The sequence below is a fragment of the Ursus maritimus genome, unplaced genomic scaffold (assembly GCF_017311325.1).
Source record: "Ursus maritimus isolate PB19 unplaced genomic scaffold, ASM1731132v1 scaffold_23, whole genome shotgun sequence".
Lineage (NCBI taxonomy): Eukaryota > Metazoa > Chordata > Mammalia > Carnivora > Ursidae > Ursus > Ursus maritimus.
Window position 1 is genome coordinate 41,797,190 of NW_024424786.1, and position 20,454 is coordinate 41,817,643.

General features: G+C 38.6%; 1 protein-coding gene across 1 annotated transcript in view; it reads left to right on the forward strand.

The window, feature by feature from the left end:
- The window catches only part of KDM2A (lysine demethylase 2A), a 105,653-nt gene that overhangs the window by 53,854 nt on the left and 31,345 nt on the right, over positions 1–20,454 (forward strand). The window contains exons 3-9 of the mRNA XM_008709072.2: positions 6,682–6,820; positions 7,883–7,961; positions 8,371–8,417; positions 12,837–13,015; positions 18,048–18,154; positions 18,514–18,607; positions 19,751–19,904. Coding sequence (XP_008707294.1) covers positions 6,682–6,820; positions 7,883–7,961; positions 8,371–8,417; positions 12,837–13,015; positions 18,048–18,154; positions 18,514–18,607; positions 19,751–19,904 — 799 coding nt within the window. The remainder of the gene's footprint in view (positions 1–6,681; positions 6,821–7,882; positions 7,962–8,370; positions 8,418–12,836; positions 13,016–18,047; positions 18,155–18,513; positions 18,608–19,750; positions 19,905–20,454) is intronic.

Here is a 20,454-nt window from a genome sequence, read left to right on the forward strand (position 1 = left end):
TTTATTTATTTATTTGACAGAGATAGAGACAGCCAGCGAGAGAGGGAACACAAGCAGGGGGAGCAGGAGAGGAAGAAGCAGGCTCATAGCTGAAGAGCCTGATGTGGGGCTCGATCCCATAACGCTGGGATCACGCCCTGAGCCGAAGGCAGGCGCTTAACCGCTGTGCCACCCAGGCGCCCCCCCAGCACAATTTCTTAAAAGGACTCTTATCCTGGGGCACCTGGATGGCTCAGTCGGTTAAGCATCCCAACTCTTGATCTTAGCTCAGGTCTTGATCTCAGGCTTATGATTTCGAGCCTGCATTGGGTGCCTTTCTTCCCGTTGCATTGTTTAGGCATCCTTGTTGAAAATCAGTTGACCATAAATGTAAAGGTTTATTTCTGGGTTCTCATTTCTGTTCTACTGATCTGTATGTCTGTCCTCATGCCCACACCACACAGCCTTGATTATTATATAGCCTTCTAGTAAGTTTTGAAAGCAGGAAGTGTGAGTCCTCCAACATTATTCTTTTTCAAGATTGTTTTGGCTGTTCTGGTTCCCTTCATTTCCATAGGAATTTTAAGATGATTTTCTTAATTTCTGCAGAAAAAAATGCACCTGGGATTTCATTAGAGATTGTGTTGAATCTGTAAATCAGTTTGAGGGATACTGCCATTATAATAATAAATCTTGCAGTCCATGAACACAGGATGACTTTCCATTTATTTAGATCTGTAATTTCTTTTGACAATGTTTTGTATTTTTTCAGGGTACAAGTCTTGGGCTTCTTTTGTTAAATTTATTTCTTTGCATTTTTTCCCATTTTTTAAAATGGAATTGTTTTCTTAATTTAATTTTTTAATTTTTCATTGCTAATATATACATATATATATATGTAACTGATTTCATTAGCTCTAAATTTTTTGTGTGTGGGTTCCATTAAATTTTCTATGTACAAGATCCTGTCATTTGTGAATAGAGATAGTTTTACTTTTTTTTCCCCCAAACTTGTATGTCTTTTTCCCGCCTAATTGCCTTCATTAGAACTTGTAATACAGTGTTGACTAGAAGTGATGAGAGCAGACATCTATGTCTTGTTCCTGATCTTAGAGAGAAAGCTTTCAGTCTTTTATCATTAAGTATGATGTTAGCTATGGGTGTTTGGTAAATGCCCTTTATTAGTTGGAGGAAGTTACCTTCTACTCCTGATTTTGTTCAGTGTCTTTTATCATGAAAGGGTGTTGAATTTTGTCAAATGCTGTTTCTGCATTTATTGAGAGAATCATTATCATTTTTATCTTTTTTTTTTAAGATTTTATTTATTTGAGAGAGAGTGAGTGAGCCCGAGTTGGGGGAGGGGCAGAGGTAGAGGGAGAAGCAGGTGCCCTGCAGAGCGGGGAGCCCGATGTGGGACACGATCCCCGGAACCTGAGCTGAAGGCAGGCGTGTAACCAGATGAGCCACCCAGGCACCCCTGTTGTGCTTATTTTTATATTTAATATTCCATAAGCACTTTTCAGTGTTATTTGTTGTAATAAACATGTTAATGGTTACATTATATTCACCAGAGTATACGTTAGCCTTGGATGGCTTAGCCGTTTTCCTGTAGGACAAGTCTAGTTTTATCTGACCTTTTAAAAATGATTTGTCTTTCTCACCTCATTCCACTCCCCCAAATATCTAAGAGAGGCAGATGGTCGCTGGCGTCAGGGAATATTCCCTGCTCAAAATTCCTGATTTCCTGACCCTGCTCTGCTGTTTTACTTTTTCGGTATATTACATAAAGGCATCTTAAGACAGTGCCCTTTCCATCATTCTTTTTTACTACATGTTTAGAAAAGAGACTGCCAAAAGTTTCTGTATAATGATTGATAACCTCTTTGCATCTGACCTTGCTAATCCTCAGCTAATCATCTAGGAGAGATTAGTATAACTAATATCTATATCCCTTGAGCTTGACCTATCAGTACTTGAGTTTAAATATTCATTTATAAAGGCCGTTTTTACCATTTAATATAGTTAATTACCACTTGACTAAAGGTGGTGAATATTTTTTAAGGCAGTTTTAAAATTCTTTTCATTATTTGGATCCTGGAAAATACAAGTTTGCTATATAGTTTGGTCATTTAAATAGAATAAAGAGTAATTGGTTATAAACTCACTGTTGACCCTAGAAAGTACAAATTGCTTTTGAGTGAAAATGTGGTTGGAATAGATTTCAGTGTTTGGTTTGTGCCTGCTATTTACTGTGACACAGGGTTCAGTGAGGGCTGGCATCTATGGGAGGCCAATAACTTGGGCTGCCTAAAATGCCTGTATGAAAAGCACCTAGAATAAAAAGTACAGCACGCTGGTAAACCATTTTGAATTATTTGATAATGGTGGGCTGGAGGAGATTGATTGGTGGCTGCTTTCCTTAGTATTAAAGTGGCCTTCCCTTTGGGTTTTACCTATAGCAGATTGTGTTATTGCCTCCTAATTTCCAGGCTTATTGCAAGGGTTGAAAATGTTTTTGTGCTTTTTTAAAAGATTGATTTATTTGTTTAGTGGTGGGGCAGAGGGAGAGGGAGAGAATCCTCAAGCATACTCCCTGCTGAACGGTAGCCTGACTTGGGGCTCAATCCCAGGACCATGAGATTATGACCTGAGCTGAAACCAAGGCTCAGATGTTTAACCACCCAGGCGCCCTAGGATTGAATATATTTTTAAAGTACTTGGAGATTTGCTATAGATGTTTGTTTACTTTCACCAGGATTTACGTTAAGATGGGGATAGACCAAAAAAAAAAAAAAATTCTTGGCATTATTAAAACTGATACAAATAATTTTCGTATTATTGCTGATTTACCAATTGCAACAATCACAAAGAAAACAATCCAGATTCATTTTTCCGTTATCTTTAAGTGGTTTGGCTGCAGCAAGAGCCTTACCCGTATCCTTATACTCTGTATATCGAAAATGTAAATGGAAGAAGGAATCTTCTTGAATGTAGGAAGAAGAAAAGTATAAAAAGGAAGGAAGGATGGGGGAACTTCTGGCTACCATGTTAGAAATGTTGGGATAATCACCCTGATTATCCCTCCTTACTGAAGAAGAATCAGTAATGGTAGACCTCGGAAAGGTTGAAGTTTGAAAACATGACTGGAATTTTTTTTTGACAAGCGTATAAGAAGTTATAGCTCAAATGAGGGGAGGGGGCATCTACGTGTATTTTGATGGTCTTGTCCTTGCTCTGTGATACTTGGAATTCATCTTCTGGAGTTCTCTTCAAAGACACATAAATGAAGTATGGTAAGGAGGGGATCTGAGGATATTTCTTTTTCTTTTCTTTTCTTTTTTTTTTTTTAAGATTCTATTTGAGAGTGAGAGAGCACAAATAGTGGGGAGGGGGAGCGGGAGAGGAGGAAGCAGACTTCCTGCCAAGCGGGGAGCATGACTTGGGGCTCAATTACAGGACCCTGAGATCATGACCTGAGCTGAAGGCAGATGCTTATCTGACTGAGCCACCTGAGGATATCTCTTACAAAAACAAATTGATTCAGCTCCTGTGCGTCTGACCTTACTGATGGTGGCTGGTATTGATGACTGCTGTACCTTGGCCCAGGGGCTACACTGCCCCCATGGGCAACTTCGCCAAGGCCACTTTTGATGCCATTTCCAAGACCTACAGCTCCTTCTCCCTGACCTCTGGAAAGAGACTGGTTCACCCAAGTCTCCCTATCAGGAATGCACTGACCACCCAAGCTCCAGCTGTGGCCACAACATAGTTTTATACAAGAAAAATAAAGTGAATTAAAGCTTATTAAAAAAAACAAACTCATCTTAGAAATTATGAATGAAAATACCCCCCCCATAAAGTTATCTAAAAATATTTTGAGCAGTGATGGCATTATTGAAATAAGTGAAATGTCTACCAAAATTAGGTCTTTTTTGAGCTGGGACTTTGGGCCGCAAAGGTGCTAGGTAAGAGTGTTAATGAAGTTTTTGCCAAATATGGGAAAGATACCAGGTATCCCTCAGTGTTTCAACCCTGGCGTGTTAAATCTAGCTCTCCTCTGGTATGTAATAGTCACTTTTATTTCCTTTAATTTTTATTTCTTATGACTCATTTCTACCCCTTCCCTGACCCCAACTCCACAAAAGACTTTTCCCCAATATCTAACTTTAAATTCTAGATTTGGTTGTTCTTAGCACATTTTAGGGTAGGGCAGCTGTGTTTACCCTTGCCTCTACCATGCCCATACCGATTGTCCTGTGTGTATGTATTCAAGAAATTTAAGCAAAAATTTGACACTAGCTAAAGTAAATATACTGGAAGGTAAATTTATAGCAGAAGCAACATGTTATCTTTTTAAAAAAAAAAATAGCTTGTGAAATATATACTGTAAAACTCACCCATTTAAGTGTATAGAATTAATTGGTTTTTTAGTATAGTCACAGAGTTGTACAAATACTACCATTCTCTAATTCCAGAATATTTTCATTGCTCCTGAAAGAAACCCAGACCATTAACAGTCAGTCACTTCCTATTCCTTTCCACAGCCCCTGGCAACTACTAATCTACTTTCTGTCTTGATGGATTTGCCTGTTCTGGACATATCATGTAAATAAAATTACATCATCTGTGATACCTGGTCTTTTGCATTTGGCTTCTTTCACTTAGCATAATGTTTTCAAGATCCTTCCATGTTGTAGCTACATATCAGCATTTCATTCCTTTTTATGGCCAAATAATATTCCAGTGTGCAAATATACCATGTTTTTTAAACCGTTCATCAGTCAGTTGACATTTGGGTTAATGCTGCTATGAACATCTGTATACAAGTTTTTGTGCGGACATAGGTTTTGAATTTTAGGTATGTACCTAGGAGTAGAATTGCTGGTCATAAGATAACTCTGTTTAATTTTTTTGAGGAATTGCTAAGCTGTTTTCCAGAGTGGTTGCACCGTTTTACATTCCCGCCAGCAGTGTACTCTACATTCTCTACATTCTCTACATTCTCACTATCACTTGTTACTGTCCACCTTTTTAAAAAATTTTTTTTATTTTTTTTAAAGATTTTATTATTCTGAGAGAGAGAGAGTGAGCAAGATAGAACATGAGCAGGGGGAGGGGCAAAGGGAGAGGGAGAAGCAAACTCCCTGCTGAGCAGGGAGCCTGAGGCTGGGCTCATCCTGGGACTCCAGGATCATGACCTGAGCTGAAGGCAGGATCATGAGCTGAGCTGAAGGCAGACGCTTAACCTACAGAGCCACCCAGGCGCCCCTACTGTCCATCTTTTGATAATAGCCATCCTAGTGCGTGTGAAGTGGTGTTTCATTAAAATCGTTAATTTTCATTTCCCCTAATGACTAATGATATTGAATATCTTTTCATGTGTTCATTGGCCATTTGTATTTTTTCTTTCTTTCTTTTTTTTTTTTTAAGTTTTATTTAAGAAATCTTTACACCCAGCATAGGGCTCAAACTCATGACCCCTGAAATCAAGAGTCCCATGCTCTTTCTTTTTTTAAGACTTTTTAAATTATTTATTTATTTATTTATTTATTTATTTATTTATTAGAGAGCGAGCGCATAAGTGGGGTAGGGGGGAGCGGCAGGCAGAGGGAGAAGTAGCTTCCCCACTGAGCAAGAAGCCTGATGCAGGACTCGATCCCAGCACCCTGGGATCATGACCCAAGCCGAAGGCAGACACTTAACCAATGAGCCACCCAGGCGTCCTGAGTTGCATGCTCTTCTGACTGAGCCATCCCAGCACCCCTGTATATTTTCTTTGGGGAGATACCCTAAAAGCTAAATAGTGATGGTCTGCTATTTGGAATGCTATTATTTAGGTTAACTTCTTTTATCTGATGTAAAGGAGTTTTTGCTTCATTAATTCAAATATTTTAGTCTGTTCTTAAAGATTGTTTTAGAGAACCCATGTAGAGGGGCTCCTTGGTGGCTCAGTCAGTTAAGTGTCTGCCTTTGGCTCAGGGTCCTGGGATTGAACCCTGCATCGGCCTCCCTGCTCAGCGGGGAGCCTGTTTCTCCCTCTGCCTCTACCCCTGGCTTATGCTCTCTCTCTTGCTCTCTTTCTCAAATACATAAATAAAACCTTAAAAAAAAAGAAAAGAAAACTAATGTAGATACAGCTCTTTCCCCTATAAAAATACTGTATTTTGTATCCTGACCTGAATTTTCTATAAAGACGGTCCCCAGTCTTTAGTGGACCCTATTTGGTTATATTTCTATTGTAAATTTGTGTCTCTAGGCTCAAAGAGTGAGCAGAGGTAAAATTCATCAAAATTTTGTCATGTTCTGTACATTCTGAGAACACTAGCTGACCTTTAGTTAAGAAAAAGATCTTTAGGGGTTCCTGGGTGGCTCAGTCGTTGGGCGTCTGCCTTCGGCTCAGGGCATGATCCCAGAGTTCTGGGATCGAGCCCCACATCAGGCTCATCCTCTGGGAGCCTCCTTCTTCCTCTCCCACTCCCCCTGCTTGTGTTCCCTCTCTCGCTGGCTGTCTCTCTCTCTCTGTCAAATAAATAAATAAAAATCTTTAACAAAAAAAAAAAAAGATCTTTAAGGCAAGGAAAATTGATGTTTGACGTAACAACTGAAGTTGTACGCAAAGTTGAAGTGTGCACGTGTTTATGAGCTCTTTTAGATAGGCATGAAAAAGTACATGATTTGATCCTTATGTCCCTCTCTCTCCAGCGAGGTACCATGCGACGACGCTATGAAGATGATGGCATTTCAGATGATGAAATTGAAGGGAAAAGAACTTTTGACTTGGAAGAGAAACTCCACACCAACAAATACAATGCAAATTTTGTTACTTTTATGGAGGGAAAAGGTCAGTATCATTTTGGTTCAGGGGACCTGTAGTCCCTTGATGTAGGAAGCTGTGGATTCTGGGAACTGTGGGCTCAGCATCTATGCAGCTAAACATTGCCTGTTGATGTTGTGATGCTGTTTATTTTCTCTTATTACACAATGCCATACACACACACACACACACACACACACACACATATACATACCACCTTCCCCTAATCCTCCCACCCTGTGAGTCATTCTCTACCATATGAGAAGAAACAAGAATTTATTAGGGCCTGGAGCATTGTTGGAGTTTTTCCCTGAAGGCCTTTCCCTTCTTCTCCCATCCCTTGTTTTGGGTTTAATTAAAAATAGTACAGTAAAAATTTATTTATGCATGCACCCCCTCCTCCCAAACAAAACAGAGGTGGGATTCCGTGTGTACCATTTAGAGTTTTTGTTCCTTGGCAGACTGACAAGGCTGTAAATGTATGGTATATATTATAGTGGAACAGAATTACATTTTTTGGCTGTTAAGAGACAGGGTAATGATAATTTCTGTTTAGGATTTAGAAGATGATTCAACTATAGTACTGCCCCCTGTTGGTTAAATTCTGAGGTTACTGTATAAATACAGACTTCGCAAACCCCTTGAAACCTGCCTCTCAGTGTGCTTTTCCTGTATCCTGAGAGATGCAGCTTAGTAACGAGTGTATATGATCTAACAGAGCAAAACTACATACAGAGAAACAGCAAACACTATCTCCACCTTATTACTTAGGATGTTTTTTATTTTTTTTTATTTTTTATTTTTAAAAGATTTTATTTATTTATTTAACAGAGAGAGAGAGAGAGAGAGAGAGAGACAGCCAGTGAGATAGGGAGCATAGCAGGGGGAGTGGGAGAGGAAGAAGCAGGCTCCCAACGGAGGAGCCTGATGTGGGGCTCGATCCCAGGACCCTGGGATCACGCCCTGACCCGAAGGCAGATGCTTAATGACTGAGCCACCCAGGTGCCCCTAGGATGTTTTTTATGATCCTTTTATCTTTTTCCAACTGTACTTCTTGCCTTTCTAACAATTGTTTTCCTGTGGTGACAGATTTTAATGTAGAGTATATCCAGCGGGGTGGCTTGAGAGACCCTCTGATTTTCAAGAATTCTGATGGACTTGGAATAAAGTAAGTATTCTTGGCCTGATTGGATGTGGTTGCAAAATGACCATGTTACACCAGGGCTATAGACAGTGGTATAGATAACCCAAAGCAGTAGATAATTGAAACTAATCCTACCTTTTAGATTTTAAAAGCGTGTATTTTTCTTCTTTTGTGACAAAAACAATTCATAGTTGTTACAGTTAAATGAGAAAATACAGGTGAGTTAAAAAGAAATAAATTTAAATCTCTTAAAATCTCTTCTTTTTATATTTATGTTTAAAATATATTGTTTTATATATATTTAAAACATACTGTTAAACCTAAATATAAGATTTATGTGTCTCAACTTAGGACTTTTTAGTACTCTAAGAAAAAACACACTGACTAAAGAAGGTATGCTTCCCATTTATGCTTACTGGTGTTTGTTTCATAGAATGCCAGATCCAGACTTCACTGTGAATGATGTCAAAATGTGTGTGGGTAAGTTTTAAGCTTTGTGGCCTTTGTGTCTTTTAGGCAAAGATTTAAGAGTTGGGACTGAGTTCTAAATTTCTGACTGAGATTTAAGGCTTAGGAACATGAAAGTACATATTTGATTAAAGTATACTGCTTGAAGTAGTTTCTTGATAGAAACTACTGTTAGCAACTGAGAATTTTCTCAAAGGGAGTTACAAAGTTGCTTCATTCAGTACTCATTAGGCATAGAACTCTACTTCTTTCCTACGTACTGTTTTATCACTGTGTGTCCCTCCTTCTCTCCACGAAGAGCCTGTCCAGGACATTTTATATCTCTGAACCAAGAATGAAACTTCATTCATATCTGTGATTCTCTTCCGTTCCCTAAAAGCAGTAGAGAAATTTCCTGGAAATTTTTACCAGTGCTGCATTTGGTAACTTGGCCAACGTTTAAAACTTTGTAAGCTGTAAGCTGAAGCATGGAACTCTTGATCTGGGCATTGTAGGTTCGAGCCCCATGTTGGATGGAGAGATGACTTAAAATCAATCAATCTGTGTAAGCTGAGAAATAGATATATTAAGATTTCTCTTTATCAGTGACTGGTTAACTTGAATCTTTCGTCTGATTTATATTTTATTCAAAATTTAGGAAAAGAAAGTAAATTGGATCGATCTAATTAAAGAAGAAGGCTTCCTGGTGTCAGTAAAGATTCAGGTCAATTTTCTGCAGACCATTTGGTGTTCAGTGTAGCCCTGAGACCCACTAGGGTCATTAGGAACTCAGACATGGTCACTCTCCTATACACATTAAAGCAGTAAAATGGATTAAAACCTTTTGGAAATGTTTCCAACAGGTCATGAAACAAAAGGAGGTTTTTCTGATGCTTTTCTCCCAACATTACAACTTCTATTAAGTTTTGTCCTCTATCTTGAAGTTCCAGTGCAACCTCTTGCTTTGGGAATTAAGTATTGCAGTACTGTCTCTTAGCCACTTGAGGGCCCTTTTTAGATAGCTGAATAACTTTCTATTTATCCAAGAGGTGAAAGTCACAGATAGCCCAGGTAGAGGAAAGTTCTCTGATTCCCTGTATGTTTTACTCCCTCACTATTTCTTTGTTAGATTCTAGCTGTCTGCCTGTCGCTGTGTATTTCCTAGTATCTAGCACAACCTCTGGAATATAGTAGGTACTGAGTAAATCTGTTGAGTAATTAAAATGCTTTCCCACTCTTCACAAAGCAGGGGCTCTCTCAGGGGACCTCAGAAAATCTTCTTGAGTACTTAGGTCTGTCACTGGACTTCTCTTCCTAAGAGACCTCCAGGACAGTAATAAGTTAATGGACAACCAAAGCTTTTCTCTGTTGGTCAGGCATTCTTGTGGTCTGTGATCCACAGATGCACTGCATCAGAATCATCTGTGGTACTTGTTAAAAATAAAGACTTCCGGATCCCATCGTAGATTTATGGTACCCAAATTTCTGAGCTATACAAATAGAAGGACTTAATGAGTCACTTACTCAATCACTAGTCTCCTTTTGGATTTTTTCCCACTTCCTTCCCACTTTTCCTATTTCTTCTGTAATATGTTCACTGCTAATAATGATCTTTGGAACCCCTTCATAGCCTTATATTTTACAAATAGACCTTTGGGTGGTCATAAATATCCTTGCCATGATTTAAAATGCAGCGGTGGGGCACCTGAGTGGCTCAGTTGGTTAAGTGTCTGACTCTTGGATTCAGCTCAGGTCATGATCTTGTGGATTGTGAGATCGAGCCCCCATCAGGCTCCATGCTCAGTGGGGAGTCTTCTTGAAGGATTCTCTCCATTTGCTCCTCCCCCTGCTCGCTTGCACACGCTCTCACTCTCTCTCAAATAAATAAATAAATAAATAAATAAATAAATAAATAAATATTTAAAATAGAGCAGTGATTATGTCTAACCAGCAGACTTTGCATAAATTTCAGCTGATGCCTAACTTATGTCCATCCAAGTTGTTTGAAGTCCAGATATTTTTTCTAGGACAGCTAATGATTATCAAAATGTAGTGAACAAAATATTGGTGATTGCAATAATCCATTATCAATACATGTAGTTTGGCTAATCCAGTCTTCTTTTCTACCTAAAGTAAAATGCTACATTTCCAGTGTTAGTTCATGTCCCATAAAGAAGAAAACCAGTCTGTTGTGTAAACTTTAGGTGGTATATATTGGTTGAGAGTATAGACTCAAAACTGCCTGGTTTCAGATTTCAGCTCTGCTAATTACTAGCTGTGTAACCTTGGACAAGTTACTTGAATATGAAGTGCTCAAGATAGTGTCTGACACATAGTACATGCTCGATAAATGTTAGCTATTATTATGAGTCATTATTTTACCTAAGTGCTCTGGTAACTACAGAGTCTTATGGACTCTGGTACCATTGGCAAAATGGAATTGCTTTTGCTTTGCAGTCTTGAAGGAAAGCATTCACTTACCTTTTTTTAATTGTGGTAAAATACAAATAACAAAATTTACCATTATCATAGTTTTAAAGTATATAGTTCAGTGGCATTAAGTATCTAGTTCCAGAATTTTTTCATCACCTGAAACGGAAACTCCGTATCTACTAAGGAGTCACTTCCCATTTCCTCCTACGCACAGTTCTGGCAACCACTATTGTACTTTGTCTGTGGATTTGCCTGTTGTGGATATTTCACATAAATGGAATCAGAAAATATGTAGCTTTTTGTGTCTGTTATTTATGTATTGTATTATGTTCCAGCATGTAACAGCACTTCATTCCTTTTTAGTGTTGAATAATATTCCATCGTGTGGGTATACCACATTTTGTTAATCCATTCATTTATTAATGAACATTTGGGTTGTTTCCCTCCTTTGACTATTGTGACTAGAGCTGCTTTGAACATTCATCTACAAGTTCTTGTTTGAACATCTGATTTTGACTCTTTAGATACAGAGCTAGGAGTGGAAATTGCTGGGTCATATGGTCATTCTCTTTTTAACTTCTTGAGGAACCACCACCCTGTTTTCCATAGCAGCTACACCACTTCACATTGTTACCAGCAAAGTCTTGAGGGTTCCAGTTTTTCTTGCTAGCACTTGGTATTTTTACTTATATTCTCAGTTGTATTTTATTGCATTCTGCCATGTCTACTTTATTGTGGCCATATTCTTGTCTTCATGTTGTCTCTTGTCTGTGACTAGACTGTAAACTTCTTGGAGGCAGAGGACCAGGTCTTCATACTAGTTATATCCATGAAGGCCAGGTATATAGTAGGTATTTGTTAGTTTCTTACAAATTAAACAGTATTCTTAATATTCCACCAGTAGCATTTTAGTGTCTACCTTTCTTGACCACTATTATCTTAACTTTTTTAGCTGACCTGCCTCTCCATATCTTCTCTTATGCTTCTGCCTCTGCTTGCAATTCTCTGTTGAATCTTTCTTGTTTAGATTCTGTTTATTCTTAGGCCCAACTTAAATGTCTCTTCTTCCCCCTCTTTTCCTAAAAGGCTTCTCTGGTCAGTCCAATGTTATTTAAAAAAAAATTTTTTTTCCTTTTATTTTTACTAGTGTTTAATTGACACCTGCTTTTATGTTAAACATTTTACTTCATTGACTAAATCCACACAGCAGCTTACAAGGTGATGTTATTCTGAAGTTATAGAAGATATTAAGGTTCAGAGAAGTTAAATAACTTTCCCAACTATTATTAGAGCTGAGATTTAAATTTAGGTATCTTTGGCTTTAATGCTATTGCTTTTCCCCCCATGCTATTTTATGCATTCTGCCTTTTGTTGTAGTTGTTACGGTTGGTTGAGAATCTGATATAGATCTTTATGTCCATCATGGTGTCTTTATCATTCAGTAAATATTTGTTTAATGAATGAAAAGGGGGATTTATATTAGAAATGCTTAACAGGTTTGGGAAGTAACTCTTAAAAGAGTTACAAAAGAATGTATCACTGTCTAATGGATCCTTTATTCAAATTGTGGAATAAATCTAGGTCCTCAAAACTGCTTCAAAACAATGTAGCTCAGTAGATATGAGGATTGACTCTAGAGTTGGTCTAGGATTTTTGAGTTCTAGGGTTTTTGTCCTACAAGTTACCTAATACCTAGTATTTTCTCATCTATGAAGTAGAGATTTAGTACTTAACATTTAGAATTGATGAGATCGAGTGTGAGATATTGAATATAAGATTCATTGCCTGGCCATATAGAAATATTCCATAGGGAATTGCTTTTATTAGTACTTGCTGTCGTTCCCATTCTCTGTGGTTTGATTTTCTGTTGATTATCCCCTTGAGTGACAACTCCCTTTGTTTATTTCTGAATATCCTAAATAAAGGATAGCTTATTTCCTTCCACTTGTATTTTATATTCTTAATATATTTAAGGACAATAGTGGCTCAATAGAGATGATTGATACCTCTTCGTGGCAGGGAGTCGTCGCATGGTGGATGTCATGGATGTGAACACACAGAAAGGCATTGAAATGACCATGGCTCAGTGGACACGCTACTATGAGACCCCAGAGGAAGAGCGAGAAAAACTCTATAATGTCATCAGTCTAGAGTTCAGCCACACCAGGCTGGAGAACATGGTGCAGAGACCCTCCACGGTTAGTCTAATCATGTTTTCCACATTGTCATTGTCACCAAGAGTGTTGTTTATATAATGGGAGAATTTATAACTTTTTATACATACCAAGATGAAATTGATGAACAAGACAATTTGATAATAACCTTCATTTTAGAAAGTTCATCATTTTCTAAAATCACCTAATTTTATTTCGGGAGGGGCCATTTAATTCTGATCACCAGTAACCTAATTTAAGAGTAACATTGGTCTTTGCATGTAATGGAGAAGTGTCTTAAAATTCACTCTTAAAAGAACTGTCAGTAGGAAGTTTGCCTAATTTTTATCTTGTGGGTTTACACTTGCTGAAAAGCTTGAGGGAAAACTAGAGACAAGGGATCATTTTTATGACATGGTTTCTGGAGCAGATTCCACTGGATGACTAGTATCAATAAACTGACAAGCCATCCTGAGGAAAAGTTATTTGTTTTTGATCCTTAGCTCTCCTGAAGGTGGATACTGATTTAGCTCATCTCTTTGCAAAGTAGTGGCTGTCTACAGAATGTTGAAACACTTATTTCCCTTTTGAAATATGCCTAGTCATTTTTGGACCATTTTTATTCTTTTAGTTCCTATCTCAGAACTCATTTGAGTTACATATTTCACCTAGAACAGCAGAACTAGCAATATTCTAATCATTACTTTTAAAGAAATGCAGAGAGTCCGATGGGGGGCTCGATCCCAGGACCCTGAGATCATGACCTGAGCCGAAGGCAGATGGTTAACCCAGGCGCCCTTGTGTCTTACTCTTGATCTCAGCCCAAGTCTTGACCTCAGGGTTGTGAGGTTGTGAGTTCAAGCCCCATGTTGAGCTCCGCATTGGGCTCCATGCCCATCCTCATATTTAAAAAAAAAAAGGGTGGTTCCATTGGTTAAGCATGAGTCTTGATTTCAGCTCGGGTCATGATCTCAGGGTTGTGAGATCAAGCCCTGCATCAGGCTCTGCATTGAGCATGGAACCTGCATAAGATTCTCTCTCACTCTCCCTCTGCCCCTCCCCACTCGCTCTCCCAAATAAATAAATAAATAAATGAAATGAAAAATAAATACAGAATTTCTCACTAGGAAAACTTTTTCTCCCTAGAATGATAAGAATTCTTTTTATATTATTATCATTCATTTGGTCATGTGGAAATATAAGAAGACAGGTGGTTAGAATGTAGCCTTGTTAGGGGCACCTAGGTGGCACAGTCAGTTAAGCATCTGGCTCTTGGTTTTGGCTCAGGTCAGAATGTCAGGGTCATGAGATCAAGCCCCTTGTTGGGCTCTGCGTGTGGAGTCTGCTTAAAATCTCTCCCCCCCCCTCAAATAAACAAATCTTAAAAAAAAAAAAAAAGAATTTAGTCTTATTATTTGTCAAACATGGTCCACTTAATAAATAAATAAAGAATAAAGGGTGCCTGGCTGGCTCAGTAGGCAGAACATGTGACTCTTCATCTTGGGGTCATGAGTTCAAGCCCCACGTTGAGCATAGAGCTTGCTATAAAAAGAAATTTTTTTAATGTACAATTCAGTGATTTAAAATAAATAAAGAATAAGGGATGTAAGAATCACAGTAACGTTTATAAATTGTTTATAATATTTAAAATTAACATTGTTAATATTTTTAGAATTTCAATTTAAAAATAAAATGATTATACCTATAAAAGTAAAATATATGGGGCACCTGGGTGTCTCATTCAGTTAAGGTTTTGGCTTGGTAATCTCCGGTTGTAGGATCGGGCCCCACGTCGGGGCTCTATGCTTGGCAGGGATTCTGCTTGTCCCTCCCCTCTGCTCCTCCCCCTGCTTACATGGGTACACTCTCTCTCTGATTTATAAGAAAATCTTAAAAAAAATTTTTTTTTAAAAGCAAAACTTAAACTTTTCCATTCTTAAAATTTAGAAATGTGTCATTACCTGAAGCCTTTTTTGTAACATTCTTAATTTATTCATTTTGTCCTTTTAATGATAAAAATGCTACATCATTTTATAACAGAAAAATAATAGACCATTAAATGGAGGAGTAGAACTAAGGAAGGGCTCAAAAATAGAAAATTTTTTAGAGGGTAGAGAACAATGCACCAGTATTTTTAAGGGACTCAAAACATGGCTAGAAAGATTGAGTGAGCTGTTACCAAGGTCACCTCCTGAAAGCAGAAAAGCTTTTGTTGACCTTAGCATGTAAGCAGTAATATGTTTATTCTGCTGGGGTATCATTTATTTATTTACTGGAGTATTTTTTCCACACAGTGTATCTCTCCATTTATCTAGGTCTTTTCTAATACATCTCAGTAATGCTTTTTCAGAAACCAACTTTATTGAGGTACAATTGACATACAATAAAATATACTCATTTTAGTGTACGTTTCAGTAAGTTTGAATAAATCTCATTCGTGTAATAATCTTTCACATAAACTACATAATCTCTTGTTCTCTATGACATTCACACCTTCAGAGTTAGCTTATTATTAGTTCAAGTGCCTGCCACATGCTGAGCACTATGCTAAGTGCTAGAGGACCTGTGGAAAATAAGGTCATTCTCATTCTCAAAGAGCTTAGAGTCTCACGGGGAAGACCAGAGGATAGACATTTCAGCAAATCACAGTAATGGTGAGTGCCTCAACAGTGAATAAATACAGAGTATTGGGGCAATAGGAAGGACCCCCCCCCCAACATAAACTGGAGGAGAATTAGGGAGGGGACCCTCTTTGGAAGAATTGATAGCTAAGCTTGACGTGAAGGAGATAAGGAGGCAGAGAGTGAAAACTAGAATTGCAGGCAGAAGGAATAGTCTGTGTAAAGGTGTGCAACCTTTAAGTACCTTTTACGGGGTGTTAGCCTAAAGGGGGATTCTCTGGTGAGAAGATAGAGATCATTTTCTGCTGTCATTCCAGCAGTCCCTGAGAGGTAGATGAAAAGCAACATATAGAGTGTGCAAATTTGTTTGGTGGTGGGGAAATTAGTTCATGGAAGGCCATGAGTTTTTTGGGGTTTTTTTTTTGTGTGTGCAGCGTATGAATAGATTAGTCCCTAGGTATTGGACTCCTTAGCAGTTTGGCCCTAGTATTGATGCAGAACAGGTAGAATTGATGATTACCTCTGCTGGAGACTTACTCTCACGTGGATCAGGCCATTTAGCAAAAGGCCTATCCAGAGCCTAAAGATTAACCTAAGGAAAAAAGTATGAATACCTTAACACAATATTCTCTTGGTAGTTAGACGATACCTAATAATACCAGTTAAAGAGAGGCCAGAATGAGTATTGCTGCAGGTGGGAAATTCTGGCCAAAGAAGTTCAGCTTTCTCTGAATGAACAATTGATTAAAAAAAAAAAAAAAAAATACCCACATGTTCCTAACCCTTCCTTTCCCCATCCAGACATAAGAGCTTGTGGTGTCTTGAGCAAGTAAGATTTTCCTTATTCTGTTAAAGGCTTTCCAAAGGAGAATACCAGGAGATGGGAGTTGCTGACCACTATGTGAAGAGAATAGAAAGTAGATTTTGAGGAAAAGAAAGGAAGCTAGAGTTATTCAGTGTTCTAGGTCCAGTGAATGCTTGGTTAAAACTGTTGGCTCCCTGAGCAGAAATCCTTTATAAAGTAAAGCAAAAAAGTTAACCTTCATAGTTGCTTTTCAATTTGCATGTCATTGGTGTTCCCTTCTAGCCACTCTCCCACAGTTTACATCTGAGTGTTCCCTAGACACCTGCCTCATATCATTATGCACAGATTGTATGCATTTTGTCCAGGTCTGTATTGTAAGGGAAATAAATGATCAAATGTAGATTTTGTTGTAAAGCCTACCAGATACGTGTGTTTTATAGCCTTAAGTTAGACATTTGCAATGTCAATACTATACTGGATTCGTGGTTTGGCTCACATTTTAGCTACCTTAGACTGTTTCTTGGAGGTCAGTGGTCACGTGGTACGCACATTTGAAGGTACAGGACACGCTACAATTCATTGTAAAGTGCAGATAAGTTCATACTGCTGTCACTTTCTTTCAACACATTTTATTTAAAATAGATTCCAGGGCGCCTGGGTGGCTCAGTCGGTTAAGCATCTGCTTTTGTCTCAGGTCATGATCCCCAGGTCCTGGGACGAGCCCTGCATCAGTCTCCCTGCTCAGTCGGGAGTCTGCTTTTACCTCTCCCTCTGCTGCTCTCTCTCATGCTTTCTCTCTCTCAAATAAATAAATAAATCTTATAAATAAATAAATTGATTGATTCCTAAAATCTGATAACATTATTTTTTAAAAATTTTTAACATGTATTTACATGTAATACTCATAATATCACTGTGAGTTAATTACCCTCATTTTACAAATGAATTCCAGGGACTTGCATGTGATCCTAAGAAAACATGATAGACCTGGAAGTTCTGGTTCCTAACTTACTAGATTCTATAGCACATTGTTGTGCAAGGCCACAAATCCCTATTGGATTTCTTTCCTTTTTCTTCCTTTTTTTTTTTTTAATTTATTCTTGTTTTTATTTTTGACATCTTAGCTCCTCCAACAGTGTTACATCTTTTGATAAGTTTATCGGTACGTTCCAGACAGTGCCTTTTATTGAATCAGAAAAAGACAGCTGATTCTACCAGTATTGACACAGAAGAGACGCTGCTGTGCTCTTTAATGACTTCATGTTGATTAGTACTGTCTTTATGATAATGTTGATGGAACCATTAGTCTTTATTCTCACTGAATAAATATTTCTAGAATGTTTGCTTACTGACCCTGGGATTCACCAACAGATTGTTTGTTTATAATTAAATTATAGTCTTTCAGGGGCATCTGGATGGCTCAGCTGGTTAAGTGTCTGACTCTTGATCTCAGCTCAGGTCTTGATCTGAGGGTCATGAGTTCAAACCCTGCATTGGGCTCCACGATGGGTGTGGAGCCTACTTAAAAAAAATAAATAAATTGTAGTCTTTCAGTGTGTATTTTGAGAAATTCTGTTTTTCCTGACTTTAAAATTCTCTTTAATCCCAATCCTTCCATTGAATCCTAAATGTTTCCTTCTCCTTTTTAAAGGTGGATTTCATTGACTGGGTGGACAACATGTGGCCAAGGCATTTGAAGGAAAGTCAGACTGAATCAACAAATGCCATCTTGGAGATGCAGTACCCCAAAGTACAGAAGTAAGTGGCTTTCCCTGTGTTTTCCTCAGGTGCATTGGGAAACCAAAATGATAGCAAGGACTGTTTCCTCCCTTCAGAGCCTTGCTCTGTGTCCTCAATGATCAAAAAGATTAATTCTTTAAACAATAGGCTTTACAGTTCCAAACGGAAAAATGTATACAACAGTGTCACAACCATGATTACATAGTTTAAAGAAAATGTATCGTCTGATGATATGATGACTTGAAATTGCATTCCTCTCACTGACTGGGAATTGATTAGGCGGAAAGTGGGGTGCAAAAGGGAGAGTGTGGCATTGGGGTAGGGCAGGCTCTCTTTTTTTAATCAGTGCTCTAATGCTGCTGCTTTTTTTGGGTCAGGTACTGTCTAATGAGTGTTCGAGGCTGCTATACTGACTTCCATGTGGACTTTGGTGGTACCTCTGTTTGGTATCACATCCATCAAGGGGGAAAGGTACGGTCATAGTCGTAATGGGGGTTGGAATCTGAAGCTGGGTTTATGACTCTTCTTCAGTTCAATTGTCCCCTATTCTAGAGAGAATCGTAGATTAAGTTGACCTTCTTGGCTAGACTTCAGTAGGAATTAGTATTCATCTAGTCTGCTATCATTACACCAGTATTGGCACAATACTAGCGTAAACCTCAACAGTCCTATTTTTAGATTCCCAGGGCAGAATTCTCCAAATGAAGGCAAGAAAGTGGTTTTAGGAAGATAAGATAATTTCTCTACATGGAAGTGTAATAATGTAATAGAAAGCAACACAAATTTTGTGTGAATTCACAGTGATATCAGCAAATTAGAATCCAGACCACCTTTCCCTGTATGAGGGCATTGATCTGCAATGTGGCCAAAGGAAGCCTTTAAGTCCTCTCTGAGGATGTGACTAGATTTTGAAAGATTATTCTCATTCATAAAGAACTGTATTCCATCTTGTCAGATTGTTTCTGAATGCTATGTGAGAACAGAAATCTAGGATTAATGTCAGAGGTGTATAGTATTATACTCTTATTGTTAACCTTTTTTCCCCTTGCTAGAAGTGGATGCATTTGTGAGAGAAAAAGTAGAACTAGAATGGAAACAGATAATGCTTTTAAAATGTGAGGTCCTAATTTAGAACAACTGTACCTCCAAATCCAAAGTCATTTTGTTTACTTTGGATCCATTTCAGTGATATCTTAAGTTTTGTCCTTTTGATCTTGGTTACTACCCTGGAACAAAGCAACCTAGGCCTGTCTCTTGAAGAGATTGTACCTAACTGTACTTCTTAGGACTATAGAGGCCAGACAGCTAGGGGCAAGTAAGGGACTTCCTAGGTAACAAACCGAATGCCCCTCTTCTCTCTCAGTCCTGGATGGTTCTGGACGCTACAGTCAAACCCCCAGGAAGCTCTAATGCCATTTCAGCAAGTGAAGGACAAAAAAAGATCTACTTCCTTAGGGCCTCTAGAATTGCCCAAGTGGTCACGTTCTATAAGCTAGGAGAATTGCTTGCTGCTCTTCTACCTGTTGGCCTTAACTTTGTACCTGTTTATCAGTTGAGGGAGACGACTGGGTCATGTCAATGGCTGTTAACAGACTCAAGTTTTTTAACTCACAGGTCTTCTGGCTCATCCCCCCTACAGCCCACAACCTGGAGCTGTACGAGAATTGGCTGCTGTCAGGGAAACAGGGAGACATCTTTCTGGGTGACCGGGTGTCAGATTGCCAGCGCATTGAGCTCAAGCAGGGCTATACCTTCGTCATTCCCTCAGGTAAGCAAGATGGGGAAAAAATGGGTTGTTTAGACACTTCTTTTCTTTAAAAAAAAGGAATTGATGGATTACCACCAAGAATGGTTATGATTGGGTGAGCAGAAAACAGTAGTGTCCTTTCCTGTCATTGTGGAGTATCAGATGCTAAGAATTTGGATTTTTAAAAAAGGCACTGATTTTCCACTAAAAGCAGAATTGCCAGTGGTGGGGTGCCTGCGGGGCTCAGTCGGTTAAGCAGCTGCCTTTGGCTCAGGACATGATCCCAGGGTCCTGGGATCTAGCCCTGCATCGGGTTCCCTGCTCAGCAAGGAGCATGCTTCTCCCTCTCCCTGCTCGTGCTCTCCCTACTCATGCTCTCTCTCTCGCTCTGCGCATTCTAGATCTCAAATAAATAAAATCTTAAAAAAAAAAAAAAAAAAAAAAGTGCCAGTGGGGGCTTTTCAGATTTACTCATTTGGGTACCATATTAGCTCTAGGTAATCAGAATCTCTAAGGATAAGACCTGGTCAGCAGGTGATATCTAACCTCCAGATAAGAGCTTCCTATTCTA